Source organism: Ambystoma mexicanum, chromosome 10, assembly GCF_040938575.1.
Source record: "Ambystoma mexicanum isolate Mex_15411 chromosome 10, UKY_AmexF1_1, whole genome shotgun sequence".
Classification (NCBI taxonomy): Eukaryota; Metazoa; Chordata; class Amphibia; order Caudata; family Ambystomatidae; genus Ambystoma; species Ambystoma mexicanum.
Window position 1 is genome coordinate 20,801,938 of NC_090932.1, and position 17,509 is coordinate 20,819,446.

The following is a 17,509-nucleotide window of genomic DNA, read 5'->3' on the forward strand; positions in this document are numbered from 1 at the left end:
GGAGAGAAAACTCCTCCACTTCCTCCCTAGGCCGATGCCCAGGGGGCAGGAGAGCACACTCCTCCACTTTTTTCCTAGACCGATGCCCAGGGAACAGGAGAGCACTCTCATCCACTTCCTTCCTATGCGAATGCCCAGGGTCCAGGAAAGCACACTCCTCCACTTGCTCCCTAGGCCGATGCCCAGGGACCAGGAGAGCACGCTCCTCCACTTCCTCCCTAGACCGATGCCCAGGGAACAGGAGAGCATGCTCATCCACTTCCCCCCTAGGCCAATGCCCTGGGAACAGGAGAGCACACTCCTCCACTTCCTTCCTAGACCGATGCCCAGGGAAGAGGAGAGCACGCTCATCCACTTCCTCCCTAGACCGATGCCCAGGGAACAGGAGAGCACGCTCATCCACTTCCTCCGTAGGCCGATGCCCAGGGAACAGGAGAGAAAACTCCTCCACTTCTCCCTAGGCCGATGCCCAGGGAACAGGAGAGAAAACTCCTCCACTTTTCCCTAAGCGGATGCCCAGGGAGCAGGAGAGCACACTCCTCCACTTCCCTCCTAGACCGATGCCTTTGGAACAGGAGAGCACACTGATCCACTTCCTTCCTATGCCAATGCCCAGGGAACAGGAAAGCACACTCCTCCACTTGCTCCCTAGGCCGATGCCCAGGGACCAGAAGAGCACGCTCCTCCACTTCCTCCCTAGACCGATGCCCAGGGAACAGGAGAGTACGCTCATCCACTTCCTCCCTAGGCGAATGGCCAGGGAACAGGAGAGCACACTCCTCCACTTCCTTCCTAGGCCGATGACCAGGGAACAGGAGAGCACGGTTCACCACTTCCTTCCGAGGCCGATGCCCAGGGAACAGGAGAGCACACTCCTCCACTTCCTCCCTAGGCCGATGCCCAGGGAACAGGAAAACAAACTCCTCCACTTCCTCCCTAGGCTGATGCCCAGGGAGCAGGAGAGCACACTCCTCCACTTACTTCCTAGACCTATGCCCAGGTGACAGGAGAGCACTCTCATCCACTTCCTTCCTATGCCAATGCCCAGGGAACAGGAAAGCACACTCCTCCACTTGCTCCCTAGGCTGATGCCCAGGTGACAGGAGAGCACGCTCCTCCACTTCCTTCCTAGACCGATGCCCAGGGAACAGGAGAGCATGCTCATCCACTTCCTCCCTAGGCCAATGCCCAGGGAACAGGAGAGCACACTCCTCCACTTCCTTCCTAGGCCGATGCCCAGGGAACAGGAGAGCACGCTTCACCACTTCCTTCCAAGGCCGATGCCCAGGGAACAGGAGAGCACACTCCTCCACTTCCTCCCTAGCCCGATGCCCAGGGAACAGGAGAGCACACTCCTCCACTTCTTCCTTAGGCCGATGCCCAGGGACCAGGAGAGCACGCTCCTCCACTTCCTCCCTAGACCGATGCCCAGGGAAGCACGCTCATCCACTTCCTCCCTAGACCAATGCCCAGCGAACAGGAGAGCACGCTCATCCACTTTCTACCTAGGCCGATGCCCAGGGAACAGGAGAGCACGCTACTCCACTTCCTCCCTAGGCCGATGCCCAGGGACCAGGAGAGCACACTCATCCACTTCCTCCCTAGACCGATGCCCAGGAACCAGGAGAGCACGCTCATCCACTTCCTCCCTAGGCCGATGCCCAGGGAAGAAGAGAGCATGCTCCTCCACTTTCTCCCTAGGCCGATGCCCAGGGAGCAGGAGAGCACACTCCTCCACTTCCTTCCTAGACTGATGCCCAGGGAACAGAAGAGCACTCTCACCCATTTCCTTCCTATGCCAATGCCCAGCGAACAGGAAAGCACACTCCTACACTTGCTCCCTAGGCCGATGCCCAGGGACCAGGAGAGCATGCTCCTCCTCTTCCTCCCTAGACCGATGCCCAGGGAACAGGAGAGCACGCTCATCCACTTCCTCCCTAGGCCAATGCCCAGGGAACACGAGAGCACACTCCTCCACTTCCTTCCTAGGCTGATGCCCAGGGAACAGGAGAGCACGCTTCACCACTTCCTTCCTAGGCCGATGCCCAGGGAACACGAGAGCACACTCCTCCACTTCCTCCCTAGGCCGATGCCCAGGGAACAGAAAAGCAAACTCCTCCACTTCCTCCCTAGGCCGATGCCCAGGGAGCAGGAGAGCACACTCCTGCACTTCCTTCCTAGACCGATGCCCAGGGAACAGGAGACCACTCTCATCCACTTCCTTCCTATGCCAGTGCCCAGGGAACAGGAAAGCACACTCCTCCACTTGCTCCCTAGGCCGATACCAAGGGACCAGGAGAGCACGCTCTTCCACTTCCTGCCTAGACCGATGCCCAGGGAACAGGAGAGCACGCTCATCCACTTCCTCCCTAGGCCAATGCCCAGGGATCAGGAGAGCACACTCCTCCACTTCCTTCCTAGGCCGATGCCCAGGGAATAGGAGAGCACGCTTCACCACTTCCTTTCTAGGCTGATGCCCAGGGAACAGGAGAGCACACTCCTCCACTTCCTCCCTAGGCCGATGCCCAGGGAACAGGAAAGCAAACTCCTCCACTTCCTCCCTAGGCCGATGCCCAGGGAGCAGGAGAGCACACTCCTCCACTTTCTTTCCTAGACCGATGCCCAGGGAAAAGGGGAGCACTCTCATCCACTTCCTTCCTATGCCAATGCCCAGGGAACGGGAAAGCATACTCCTCCACTTGCTCCCTCGGCCGATGCCCAGGGACCAGGAGAGTACGCTCCTCCACTTCCTCCCTAGACCGATGCCCAGGGAACAGGAGAACATGCTCATCCACTACCTCCCTAGGCCAATGCCCAGGGAACAGTAGAGCACACTCCTCCACTTCCTTCCTAGGCCGATGCCCAGGGAACAGGAGAGCACGCTTCACCACTTCCTTCCTAGGCTGAAGCCCAGGGAACAGGAGAGCACACTCCTCCAATTCCTTTCTAGACCGATGCCCAGGGAACAGGAGAGCACGCTCATCCACTTCCTCCCTAGACCGATGCCCAGGGAACAGGAGAGCACGCTCATCCACTTCCTCCCTAGGCCAATGCCCAGGAAATAGGAGAGCACACTCCTCCACTTCCTCCGTAGGCCGATGCCCAGGGAACAGGAGGGAAACCTCCTCCACTTCTCCCTAGGCCGATGCCCAGGGAACAGGAGAGAAAACTCCTCCACTTCTCCCGAGACCGATGCCCAGGGAACAGGAGAGCACACTCATCCACTTCCTTCCTATGCGAATGCCCAGGGAACAGGAAAGCACACTTCTCCACTTGCTCCCTAGGCCGATACCCAGGGACCAGGAGAGCACGCTACTCCACTTCCTCCCTAGACCGATGCCCAGGGAACAGGAGAGCACGCTCATCCACTTCCTCCCTAGGCCAATGGCGAGGGAACAGGAGAGCACACTCCTCCACTTCCATCCTAGGCTGATGACCAAGGAACAGGAGAGCACGCTTCACCACTTCCTTCCGAAGCCGATGCCCAGGGAACACGAGAGCACACTTCTCCACTTGCTCCCTAGGCCGATACCCAGGGACCAGGAGAGCACGCTACTCCACTTCCTCCCTAGACCGATGCCCAGGGAACAGGAGAGCACGCTCATCCACTTCCTCCCTAGGCCAATGCCCAGGGAACACGAGAGCACACTCCTCCACTTCCTTCCTAGGCTGATGCCCAGGGAACAGGAGAGCACGCTTCACCACTTCCTTCCTAGGCCGATGCCCAGGGAACACGAGAGCACACTCCTCCACTTCCTCCCTAGGCCGATGCCCAGGGAACAGAAAAGCAAACTCCTCCACTTCCTCCCTAGGCCGATGCCCAGGGAGCAGGAGAGCACACTCCTGCACTTCCTTCCTAGACCGATGCCCAGGGAACAGGAGACCACTCTCATCCACTTCCTTCCTATGCCAGTGCCCAGGGAACAGGAAAGCACACTCCTCCACTTGCTCCCTAGGCCGATACCAAGGGACCAGGAGAGCACGCTCTTCCACTTCCTGCCTAGACCGATGCCCAGGGAACAGGAGAGCACGCTCATCCACTTCCTCCCTAGGCCAATGCCCAGGGATCAGGAGAGCACACTCCTCCACTTCCTTCCTAGGCCGATGCCCAGGGAATAGGAGAGCACGCTTCACCACTTCCTTTCTAGGCTGATGCCCAGGGAACAGGAGAGCACACTCCTCCACTTCCTCCCTAGGCCGATGCCCAGGGAACAGGAAAGCAAACTCCTCCACTTCCTCCCTAGGCCGATGCCCAGGGAGCAGGAGAGCACACTCCTCCACTTTCTTTCCAAGACCGATGCCCAGGGAAAAGGGGAGCACTCTCATCCACTTCCTTCCTATGCCAATGCCCAGGGAACGGGAAAGCATACTCCTCCACTTGCTCCCTCGGCCGATGCCCAGGGACCAGGAGAGTACGCTCCTCCACTTCCTCCCTAGACCGATGCCCAGGGAACAGGAGAGCATGCTCATCCACTACCTCCCTAGGCCAATGCCCAGGGAACAGTAGAGCACACTCCTCCACTTCCTTCCTAGGCCGATGCCCAGGGAACAGGAAAGCACGCTTCACCACTTCCTTCCTAGGCTGAAGCCCAGGGAACAGGAGAGCACACTCCTCCACTTCCTTTCTAGACCGATGCCCAGGGAACAGGAGAGCACGCTCATCCACTTCCTCCCTAGGCCAATGCCCAGGAAATAGGAGAGCACACTCCTCCACTTCCTCCGTAGGCCGATGCCCAGGGAACAGGAGGGAAACCACCTCCACTTCTCCCTAGGCCGATGCCCAGGGAACAGGAGAGAAAACTCCTCCACTTCTCCCGAGACCGATGCCCAGGGAACAGGGGAGCACACTTCTCCACTTGCTCCCTAGGCCGATACCCAGGGACCAGGAGAGCACGCTACTCCACTTCCTCCCTAGACCGATGCCCAGGGAACAGGAGAGCACGCTCATCCACTTCCTCCCTAGGCCAATGGCCAGGGAACAGGAGAGCACACTCCTCCACTTCCATCCTAGGCTGATGACCAAGGACCAGGAGAGCACGCTTCACCACTTCCTTCCGAGGCCGATGCCCAGGGAACAGGAGAGCACGCTTCACCACTTCCTTCCGAGGCCGATGCCCAGGGAACAGGAGAGCACACTCCTCCACTTCCTCCCTAGGCCGATGCCCAGGGAACAGGAGAGCACACTCCTCCACTTCCTCCCTAGGCCGATGCCCAGGGAACAGGAGACCACACTCCTCCACTTCTTCCCTAGGCCGATGCCCAGGGACCAGGAGAGCACGCTCCTCCAATTCCTCCCTAGACCGATGCCCAGGGAAGCACGCTCATCCACTTCCTCCCTAGACCAATGCCCAGGGAACAGGAGAGCAAGCTCATCCACTTTCTGCCTAGGCCGATGCCCAGGGAACAGGAGAGCACGCTACTCCACTTCCTCCCTAGGCCGATGCCCAGTGACCAGAAGAGCACACTCATCCACTTCCTCCATAGGCCGATGCCCAGGGACCAGGAGAGCACGATCATCCACTTCCTTCCTAGGCCGATGCCCAGGGAACAGGAGAGCACGCTCATCCACTTCCTCCCTAGACCGATGCCCAGGGAACAGGAGAGCACGCTCATCCACTTCCTCCCTAGGCCAATGCCCAGGGAACACGAGAGCACACTCCTCCACTTCCTTCCTAGGCTGATGCCCATGGAACAGGAGAGCACGCTTCACCACTTCCTCCCTAGACCGATGCCTAGGGAACAGGAAAGCACGCTCATCCGCTTCCTCCCTACGCCAATGCCAAGGAAACAGGAGAGCATGCTCCACCACTTCCTTCCTAGGCCGATGCCCAGGAAACAGGAGAGCACGCTTCACCACTTCCTTCCTAGGCCGATGCCCAAGGAACAGGAGAGCACACTCCTCCACTTCCTCCTTAGGCCGATGCCCAGGAAACAGGAGAGAAAACTCCTCCACTTCCTCCCTAGGCCGATGCCCAGGGAGCAGGAGAGCACACTCCTCCACTTTTTTCCTAGACCGATGCCCAGGGAACAGGAGAGCACTCTCATCCACTTCCTTCCTATGCGAATGCCCAGGGACCAGGAAAGCACACTCCTCCACTTGCTCCCTAGGCCGATGCCCAGGGACCAGGAGAGCACGCTCCTCCACTTCCTCCCTAGACCGATGCCCAGGGAACAGGAGAGCATGCTCATCCACTTCCTCCCTAGGCCAATGCCCAGGGAACAGGAGAGCACACTCCTCCACTTCCTTCCTAGGCCGATGCCCAGGGAACAGGAGTGCACGCTTCACCACTTCCTTCCTAGGCTGATGCCCAGGGAACAGGAGAACACACTCCTCCACTTCCTTCCTAGACCGATGCCCAGGGAACAGGAGGGCACGCTCATCCACTTCCTCCCTAGACCGATGCCCAGGGAACAGGAGAGCACGCTCATCCACTTCCTCCCTAGGCCAATGCCCAGGAAATAGGAGAGCACACTCCTCCACTTCCTCTGTAGGCCGATGCCCAGGGAACAGGAGAGAAAACTCCTGCACTTCTCCCTAGGCCGATGCCCAGGGAACAGGAGAGAAAACTCCTCCACTTCTCCCTAGGCGGATGCCCAGGGAGCAGGAGAGCACACTCCTCCACTTCCCTCCTAGACCGATGCCTTTGGAACAGGAGAGCACACTCATCCACTTCCTTCCTATGCCAATGCCCAGGGAACAGGAAAGCACACTCCTCCACTTGCTCCCTAGGCCGATGCCCAGGGACCAGGTGAGCACGCTCCTCCACTTCCTCCCTAGACCGAGGCCCAGGGAACAGGAGAGCATGCTCATCCACTTCCTCCCTAGGCGAATGGCCAGGGAACAGGAGAGCACACTCCTCCACTTCCTTCCTTGGCCGATGTCCAGGGAACAGGAGAGCACGCTTCACCACTTCCTTCCGAAACCGAAGCCCAGGGAACAGGAGAGCACACTCCTACACTTCCTCCCTAGGCCGATGACCAGGGAACAGGAAAACAAACTCCTCCACTTCCTCCCTAGGCCGATGCCCAGGGAGCAGGGGAGCACACTCCTCCACTTACTTCCTAGACCTATGCCCAGGACACAGGAGAGCACTCTCATCCACTTCCTTCCTATGCCAATGCCCAGGGAACAGGAAAGCACACTCCTCCACTTGCTCCCTAGGCTGATGCCCAGGGACCAGGAGAGCACGCTCCTCCACTTCCTTCCTAGACAGATGCCCAGGGAACAGGAGAGCCTGCTCATCCACTTCCTCCCTAGGCCAATGCCCAGGGAACAGGAGAGCACACTCCTCCACTTCCTTCCTAGGCCGATAACCAGGGAACAGGAGAGCACGCTCATCCACTTCCTCCCTAGACCAATGCCCAGAGAACAGGAGAGCACGCTCATCCACTTTCTACCTAAGCCGATGCCCAGGGAACAGGAGAGCACGCTACTCCACTTCCTCCCTAGGCCGATACCCAGGGACCAGGAGAGCACACTCATCCACTTCCTCCCTAGACCGATGCCCAGGGACCAGGAGAGCACGCTCATCAACTTCCTCCCTAGGCCGATGCCCAGGGAACAAGAGAGCATGCTCCTCCACTTTCTCCCTAGGCCGATGCCCAGGGAGCAGGAGAGCACACTCCTCCACTTCCTTCCTAGACTGATGCCCAGGGAACAGAAGAGCACTCTCATCCACTTCCTTCCTATGCCAAGGCCCAGCGAACAGGAAAGCACACTCCTACACTTGCTCCCTAGGCCGATGCCCAGGGACCAGGAGAGCATGCTCCTCCTCTTCCTCCCTTGACCGATGCCCAGGGAACAGGAGAGCACGCTCATCCACTTCCTCCCTAGGCCAATGCCCAGGGAACACGAGAGCACACTCCTCCACTTCCTTCCTAGGCTGATGCCCAGGGAACAGGAGAGCACGCTTCACCACTTCCTTCCTAGGCCGATGCCCAGGGAACACGAGAGCACACTCCTCCACTTCCTCCCTAGGCCGATGCCCGGGGAACAGAAAAGCAAACTCCTCCACTTCCTCCCTAGGCCGATGCCCAGGGAGCAGGAGAGCACACTCCTGCACTTCCTTCCTAGACGGATGCCCAGGGAACAGGACACCACTCTCATCCACTTCCTTCCTATGCCAATGCCCAGGGAACAGGAAAGCACACTCCTCCACTTGCTCCCTAGGCCGATACCAAGGGACCAGGAGAGCACGCTCCTCCACTTCCTGCCTAGACCGATGCCCAGGTAACAGGAGAGCACGCTCATCCACTTCCTCCCTAGGCCAATGCCCAGGGAACAGGAGAGCACACTCCTCCACTTCCTTCCTAGGCCGATGCCCAGGGAATAGGAGAGCACGCTTCACCACTTCCTTTCTAGGCTGATGCCCAAGGAACAGGAGAGCACACTCCTCCACTTCCTCCCTAGGCCGATGCCCAGGGAACAGGAAAGCAAACTCCTCCACTTCCTCCCTAGGCCGATGCCCAGGGAGCAGGAGAGCACACTCCTCCACTTTCTTTCCTAGACCGATGCCCAGGGAACAGGGGAGCACTCTCATCCACTTCCTTCCTATGCCAATGCCCAGGGAACGGGAAAGCACACTCCTCCACTTGCTCCCTCGGCCGATGCCCAGGGACCAGGAGAGTACGCTCCTCCACTTCCTCCCTAGCCCGATGCCCAGGGAACATGAGAGCACGTTCATCCACTTCCTTCCTAGGCCGATGCCCAGGGAACAGGAGAGCACGCTTCACCACTTCCTTCCTAGGCCGATGCCCCGGGAACAGGAGAGCACACTCCTCCACTTCCTCACTAGGCCGATGCCCAGGGAACAGGAGAGCACACTCCTCCACTATCTCCCTAGAACGATGCCCAGGGAAGCACGCTCATCCACTTCCTCCCTAGGCCGATGCCCAGGGAACAAGATAGCATGCTTCTCCACTTTCTCCCTAGGCCGATGCCCAGGGAGCAGGAGAGCACACTCCTCCACTTCCTTCCTAGACTGATGCCCAGGGAACAGGAGAGCACGCTCCTCTACTTCCTCCCTAGACTGATGCCCAGGGAACAGGAGAGCACGCTCATCCACTTCCTCCCTAGGCCGATGCCCGGGGAACAGGAAAGCAAACTCCTCCACTTCCTCCCTAGGCCGATGCCCAGGGAGCAGGAGGGCACACTCCTCCACTTCTTTCCTAGACCGATGCCCAGGGAACAGGAGAGCACTCTCATCCACTTCCTTCCTATGCCAATGCCCAGGGAACAGGAAAGTACACTCCTCCACTTGCTCCCTAGGCCGATGCCAAGGGACCAGGAGAGCACGCTCCTCCACTTTTTCCCTAGACCGATGCCCAGGGAACAGGAGAGCATGCTCATCCACTTCCTCCCTAGGCCAATACCCAGGGAACAGGAGAGCACACTCCTCCACTTCCTTCCTAGGCCGATGCCCAGGGAACAGGAAAGCATGCTTCACCACTTCCTTCCTAGGCCGATGCCCAGGGAACAGGAGAGCACACTCCTCCACTTCCTCCCTAGGCCGATTCCCAGGGAACAGGAAAGCAAACTCCTCCACTTCCTCCCTAGGCCGATGCCCAGGGAGCACGAGAGCACATTCCTCCACTTCCTTCCTAGACCGATGCCCAGGGAACAGGAGAGCACTCTCATCAACTTCCTTCCTATGCCAATGCCCAGGAAACAGGAAAGCACACTCCTCCACTTCCTCCCTAGGCCGATGCCCAGGGAGCAGGAGAGCACACTCCTCCACTTTCTTTCCTAGACCGATGCCCAGGGAACAGGAGAGCACGCTCATCCACTTCCTTCCGATACCGATGCCCAGGGAACAGGAGAGCACGCTCCTCCACTTCCTCCCTAGGCCAATGCCCAGGGAACAGGAGAGCACACTCCTCCACTTCCTTCCTAGACCGATGCCCAGGGAACAGGAGAGCACGCTCCTCCACTTCCTTCCTAGGCCAATGCCCAGGGAACAGGAGAGCACACCACTCCACTTCCTCCCTAGGCCGATGCCCAGGGACCAGGAGGGCACGCTCATCCACTTTCTCCCTAGGCCGATGCTCAGGGTCCAGGAGAGCACGCTCATCCACTTCCTCCCTAGACCGATGCCCAGGGAACAGGAGAGCACACTCCTCCACTTCCTCCCTAGGCCAATGCCCAGGGAACAGGAGAGCACACTCCTCCACTTCCTCCCTAGGCCGATGCCCAGGGAACAGGAGAGCACGCTCCTCCACTTTCTCCCTAGGCCAATGCCCAGGGAACAGGAGAGCACACTCCTCCACTTCCTTCCTATACTGATGCCCAATGAACAGGAGAGCACACTCCACCACTTCCTTCCTAGAGCGATGCCCAGAGAACAGGAGAGCACGCTCCTCCACTTTCTTCCTAGGCCTGAAGAACCACACACGACAAGTACCCAGGGACAGGAAAGCTGGGAGGATCAACAGGCGCACTTATAGGAGGGTGGCTCCAGTGGGAGCAAGGAACTGGGCCGGGCTTCCTGGAAAATGTCAGGGCCTCTAAGAGATGGGTTGTGGGTGGTTGGATCCCTTTTGGCCTGAATGGGAGCCCTTCCACGTGTTAATTTGAAAAGTCAACCTGTTCTGCGCTTCTCAGCTAGGCATATGAGATCAGGATGGTGGGCCTTGGAGTGGATTGGATGGTATTGCTGTTGGACGAGTGGTTTGTCAGAGAGTGGTTTCAAGTTGGGTGTGCCTTGGTCCTATTGAAGATGGTGCAGTTTCTCATTATGATGGCTGGTTCATCAGCTTGGAGTGTTCAAGTAAGTGATTTAGATAACAGAAAAAGAGGTTGAGTGCCCGGTGAGTGGTAGATAAGGTGGGCAGTAAGGAGCCGGGGTGAAGAGGTAGGTCAAGATGTGCCCACAGTGGAGGAAGTGAAATCAGCGAGTGGAAGGGATGCTGATGGAGCGTCCTTGCTTCTCATGAGACTAACACCATGGCCTTTTGGGAAAGACAAGGGGAGTGAGAGAATGAGTGAAAGCCTGTGTGAAGGAATGCCAAGGGGATGGGGCTGTGGGGGGAAATCCAGGTTTCAGCAAAAGCCATTTCATATAAATCCGAGTGATCCATGTAAAAGTCGTGTTGGCACAGGGAATGGGCACTCTATAGACCCTGGGTGGCTGGAGCAGAGAGTGGCAAAGGCAGAGCACGTAGTTGAGAGAGTAAATGAATGGAGGCGGGTTGGAGGGTCGAGTTGTGAGTGTGTTGGGTAATGGAGAGAGGAGAGGCCTGAACGGCGTTTGGATTGAGAGTTTAGGATGGGGATAGGGAGGCAAGGGGAGGGGAAGAGGCGGAGTGGAGGAAAGCGGAGGTGGTCCTGCATGGACAAATTGGAGCGAGAACAGAAGAGAACAGTAAGGTGAAGAGTGGCAGGAGCGTGGTAGGCAGGGTGTGGCGAGGGGGGATGTGGGTCTGGTGCCCACAGGGTCCAGGTGACCAAAAATACCTTGTACAATTTCAGAGTCTTAGGCAATGAACATACAGTTACATATTTAACAGGGTCCCAGGTGACAAAAATGCAGTTTAGAACATTCCACTGGGTCTTAGACACCCGACAAATAAAGTATAACACATTTCACAGAGTTCTAGGTGACCAAGCAATAAGGTTGAACATTTACACAGGGACCAAATTGACCAAAAAACACAGTTTCAAGAATTTCACAAGGTCCTAGGCGAACTAAAAATACAGGATAAAACATATCATAGGGTTTAAAATGGCCACAAAATGCAGTTTAAAAATCTCACAGAGTCCCAGCTGACCAAAAACACAGGAAACATTGTTACATGTTCCGGCACGACATAAACATAGTTGTGAAATTTGACAAGGTACTAGGTGACCAGAAATATAGTGTAAAGCAACAATAGACTGAAAGGTAATATCGATGGTGCAAATAGAGGGAAACAAAACATTCACCACATATTTGGCACATGCCCCATTTAAGCCCCATCATGGAACCAAAGTGTCTCTGTCATGCTGTTTAGCTTGTAACCTGGGTCAATGCCCCGGTGGTCCTGATTGACATCGCTCTGCATTGTGGTAGTCTGGGTGGGGGGATCTAGCCTGATAGTTGGAAACCACTTGTACCTAATGATGAAAGCTTTGTGAATGTACAATAGAGTCGTCTTACTTTTACTGGTTTAAGACATCCTTCACAAATTGGTGATAACTCAGATGATATTCACTGCCTTGGAGTTCACTTCATAGGAGATGGTAAAAAAAGCTCCCTCTGTACCCTGTGCCATCCACCCTTTGTGCAGGAATGGCGGGAAAGTTACACTAGCCTCTGTTCCACTAGGCACAGGCCTGTTTCGGGAGAGAGGCTATGCAGTGTATGTACAAAGAGCACTTTTGGGGGTGCTGTTGCCACAACCATTGCCACAACCATAAAGTAGGATATCCTCTGAAGGTAACAGAGTACTCAGGGTGTGTCAAAAGCTCATCAACAGTGCGCGGCCCTCTTGTGGGAAATCTAGAACGCGACATATTCATGGCAGCCAAAGGAGGGTCTTCTCCCAACAGGGAAATTACGCGTAGCCTACAGCCACACATGGTTTATGCTCACGAGGTGCAAGGTATTGTAGGAAATTAAATCAGCAGTGATTCCTCCTTGGTACCATCACTATTTATGGTGGCTTCCTTTCTTGCAAAGTGGATAATTAATGGGATTATCCCTGAGGAGGATATTGAATTGTCTGTCTGATCATCATACTATCCCATCTCTTGCATTGTAGCGCTGCTCACTGCCAGGAATTGACCGATAATCCTCCCAGACTGCCATGGAGGGCGGGGTCTGAAAAAAGATTAGGAGTTCATGCTGCACGTTCTTACCTTCTTCAGACGCTGACAATGGGATATTATCAGAAAATGCAAAAAAGAAATTGCACACCCTATATTATAAATAAGTTGTTAGTCTCTGTTAAAGAAATTCAAAGCTCCAATGGCTTGTTCAGTCGTTAATACTCTTTAAGAGTGCGGGGGAGAAAACCAACAACCACAGTATCAAAGGTCAGTAATATAATGAAAAAACATGGAATTCCTATTAATAATAATATATAGATAATATATAGGTAGCGAGTGAACCGTGTTACCCGCGAGAAAGCTGTAGGACAAATCTTTTGAGGCGAGGAAATCATTGATATATCTTTTGAGGCGAGGAAATCACCGACATAGGTAAGAATGCGGATGGAACAGCATCTAAAAATGAGTAATACGTAGTTGATCATTCAAAACATTTACACTCGTTATTCTTCGTGTAGATTTTTCAAGAACCAACGGGAATTTACTTCTCTGCTGGGATTGTTAACATCCATATTACCCGATACTGCAGCAACACACAGGTAACACACTGACTTTTGAATCTAAATTTGTAGAATTGGAAAAGCGTTTTTATAGCCTGGCGCATATTATTATACCTTATATAGAATGTAAGCTGACTAGGCATTACGGTGGATAAACACGTCGACACACGGTGTATTACAGAATCTGGAAACACACAGGACTAGACAACAATACTCAGGTAGGAACAAGGATACTTATCCTTTTAACACCATAGTGACGATTTGATCTAACCATCATCTAATACACATATCACTATTATTATTTTCAGAACATATGAGAACTGTTTCATAAGATGACGTTTCCATCATTCCACATCGAAATGGACAATTGAAGTCCTAAAGAAAAGAAAAACACTGTTGTTTTGTGTTTGGAAGAGAAATTATTTGTTGAAATGTATATTTATTTAGAGGATTGCTGATTTATCATTATTAGGAAATACTGTGTTTAATGAAATAGTTAGTGCTCCTGAAGAAGAGAGGCATACTCTCGAAACGCGTAGAGCTCCTTATCAAGAATGTTTTGCATTTTATGTAACCATGAGTGGAGTGAACTGAACTCTGATGTTTGTTGAAAATAAGCACTAAAAATATCATGTGGATAAAATAATAATTTTTGTATAATACTGTGTCTATTGAAACTTGCTTTCTAATTAAGAATTACAAAACAAAATGATCTACGAATTTAGCTGTTCCAAAAACATAAACTAGTGAAAATGATGACATTTATTTAAATTTTGTTTGGATCTTGTTTCCAATATCAAGAGGTGTGCAGGGGACGGGAGTTCCTATTATTAATAGGAATTCCATGTTTTTTCAATGGGATATTATCACACATAATAGCAGCAGTACATGAACTTGGAGTGAAAATGAAAAAGAAAGCACCAATACAAGAAGATGACTGGGTAAATATGGTATTGGGCTGGGTACCCTCATGGCTCGGAACGACTGTAAAGATGCTGATCCCTATCATTGTGTTAATTTTTGAGATTTTTCGCATGTGCCAGTTAGGTCTCCATTGTTGTGCCAAAGCAGTAGCTAATAGTGCAATGATGATGGTGACGAGTGCGAATAGTCATAATAAGAAGGTACCTCATGACACACAAGAAGTAGAAGTACAGACAGAGCAAAATGAATTCTCCAAATATTGTATGGTTGCAATATATCACAGTCATGGGGATGGGGTTGTCACTCTATACCACACAACTATTGCACCCCCACCTGACCCCGAGAATTACAAATAAGTTTGGCTGGATATAGCCGGATATGGGGGATGCATATACATGACCCTTACACCAGAACAGTATGCGCAACGCAGGGAAAGTTTGCGAAGCGTATGCAGAGCATGGATGCCCATAAAAGGTAACCCTGCCTGGGAAGAAGCAGAAAGACAAGCTAATGAACATAAACATGGGGGTGAATTTCTTACTGTAGAAGTAATGAAAGGGGGGAATGTTGGGATGGAAATTAGCCTATCCCAACCGCTAGGGCACTTTCAAGTTATGCAAACCCCACACAAAGTGTTATAAGCTACAAGGGGGGAGTAGCCCCCACCCTGAGGGGGCATTCAAAGGCCCTGTAGTGCCTAGATGTAGGTGAATAGCACTAGCCATATCCCTCTCCCGCGACTCCATTTTGTATTAGGCCCAGAAAATATATGCTGAGGGCCTGCAGCGCTTGCATCCCACATTAACACAGAGGTGCCAAGCTACCAGCACACCAGGCTGGCTCCGCACAAGCCCTGTTCCCACGGAAGTCCATTTCCCTCTTCTCCCTCCATTGTTGCAAATTTCTAGTATCACTTCCAGGAATGTGCCCTGCGAAGTGCGTGAGACAGTACCAGGCTCTGCGTGACTCTATCCATCTCCACTGAACTGCCATTGAGGGCCTCTGACCCCCACCCAGCCAGGCCAGAGCTGGCCACACTCCAACACCCCGACCCCCAGGTCCTAACCTCTCTAAAGTGCCAACCACAGATCTAAAGCTCGCATGACTGTATATCTCTACAATAGCAACACATCTCCTGTAGCATGAGGTACCGGGAAGGGTAAACCATAGATCAATCCCCAAGGGAGAGACCGTGGGTGTGGGAACTGCAGTATTACAAAAGCCCTGAATGCAGGGGTTGACATAATTGCATTTTATCCTCCTTTCCCTCTGGCACCCCTTTCCTGTGATGTCCAGGTGCCTGACATAATGGATGAATAACCGTTTTTTGTTGTTTAGCTTAAATGATAGTGTTTCTAATGTTCACCCTGACCCTCACCGTGCGGATGAGCCCAGTTGACCCACGTGCACCAAGATCGACGGGAAAGAAGCGCCTGGCATCCCCTATGGAGCAGGCCCATGTACATGGTCTCACCAACCAGCCGTGTGGATTTCTACTGTAGGTAATGATGTCACTGATTATGCTTTGCACCTTCTTAATGTGCTGCTCATGTCATTTTTGTCAGAGCGCTCTCGAGCCGCAGAGTGCTTTGCTGATACTTGTATTTTGTACGAGTAAAACCTTGTTATCCTTTCAACCTATCTATCTCTTGGCCTTCTTCCCTAGTGGGTTGTATTTATTCTGGAGTGTGTGCACAGAGGTTCGTTCCTTTGCCTGTGTGAGGTCATGAAGTTGCACATTCTTCAGCTCCCATTGGTGTAATGATGGACATTGTCTCGGAAGGTTGTCTATGCCATGTATTGGAGTCAAATTTGTCCCAAAATGGTGCAGAGAGTTAATGGGAAGATGGTCACATCGGCCGATAAGAAAGAACGATATGCACAAATGTCATCCTCAAAAACAACAGTACATATAAAAGCAACAATAACAATGTAACTGTGACACAATGTAGACCACAGTGATGTGACTGGTATTAGCATAATTGTTCCTTTTTAATTGGTTGAATGCTACATTTGACCGAATTCGGCCAGTATCATTCGTCCGATTAAAAACGAACAATTAAGCTAATACATACCGCACATGTGGAGTGAGGGTTGTGGAGGTTTCCCCCGCTCCCTATGATCGGTATTCATTGGCCTTGGGAGGGGTGGCTCCACTTTGTCAACATGGGAGGTGGCGGACCAAAAAAAAAGGAGCCTGTAGGGGTGAAAAAGGTAAGTAGGGGAGTGAAGTGGGTGGGGGGGGGGGATGGGTTGGTGTAAGTGTATTTGGTTTGTGGTTTGATCATCTGATAATTGAGCACATTCAGGTATTTCTTTTTTCTTCGGTCAGTTTGCCAGGATCAATTATCAGACGATCAAACACCACCAAACCATGTGACCATCACGAAATAACCTAGCATGGCACCATACCTCAATTAAGGAGCTGAATTTAGCAAGAGCTAAGAACTTAACTATGTGATGCTGGATCAAACCCTTGTTGGGCAACAAGGGCTGCACCACCAAGAAAATAGTGAGTGCAGCAGTCAGTCCACAAAATAAAAGCATTGTGATCTCCCTTTCTCTATATGTTCCTCCCTCAATGAGCTAAAACAGGGACACTCAGATTGTTAAACTATTGTGCAAATATGTTCATTTTGAAAAATCTCCTTTTGTGAATCAATAAACACTTCATAGGCGATTAACTCCCAGGTGACATTGTGTTGGTTAGGCCAGAGTTATGAAACTAATATGTAACACCAACATGTTTGATCCTACAGGGGAAAGCATCCCGGTCACGAAGACGCCGTTACCACACGCGGATGACGCCATTTCCTGGAAGACGCACAGTGGAGAAGATTACAAGAGGCACGTCCTCTTCTGTGGCACAAACATCCTACAGGCCACGGGGTCTGGCCGCGGCCCAGGAAAAGCTGTGGTTCTCCGAACCGGTGAGTTACAGAATGACCAGTTTCTCTTGCTTCTAGTATCTTTTGATATCCTGTCTTTGAATGGTTTTATGTGCTTGTGAAAGACATCGTTCTTTTTCCTTGTGTGTGTTAAGATAAAGAAATAGTTTGAAACGGGCTGCCTTTATTTTGAAGCACATGCGAGTATAAAAGTAATATTTGGATTGCTGAAGGAGTTTGAGAATAGGAGGGTTAATAGCACAGGAAATTCGACAGGTGCGATTTGTTTCACCATGTGACGTGGCCCATACATTATTTTCTAAAGTAGACTTTCTGTGTTTTGATTGGTCTACACATAGTGCTTTATAGGTATGCAAGGTGTCCCGGATGGA

At 52.9% G+C, this 17,509-nt stretch overlaps 1 protein-coding gene across 3 annotated transcripts in view; it reads left to right on the forward strand.

Annotated features, from left to right (window-relative positions):
* LOC138491108 (probable cation-transporting ATPase 13A4) overlaps positions 1–17,509 on the forward strand; it is a 1,567,030-nt gene that overhangs the window by 793,893 nt on the left and 755,628 nt on the right. For all 3 annotated transcript variants that reach the window (XM_069617430.1, XM_069617431.1, XM_069617432.1), the window contains exon 10: positions 16,989–17,159. In XM_069617430.1, coding sequence (XP_069473531.1) covers positions 16,989–17,159 — 171 coding nt within the window. The remainder of the gene's footprint in view (positions 1–16,988; positions 17,160–17,509) is intronic.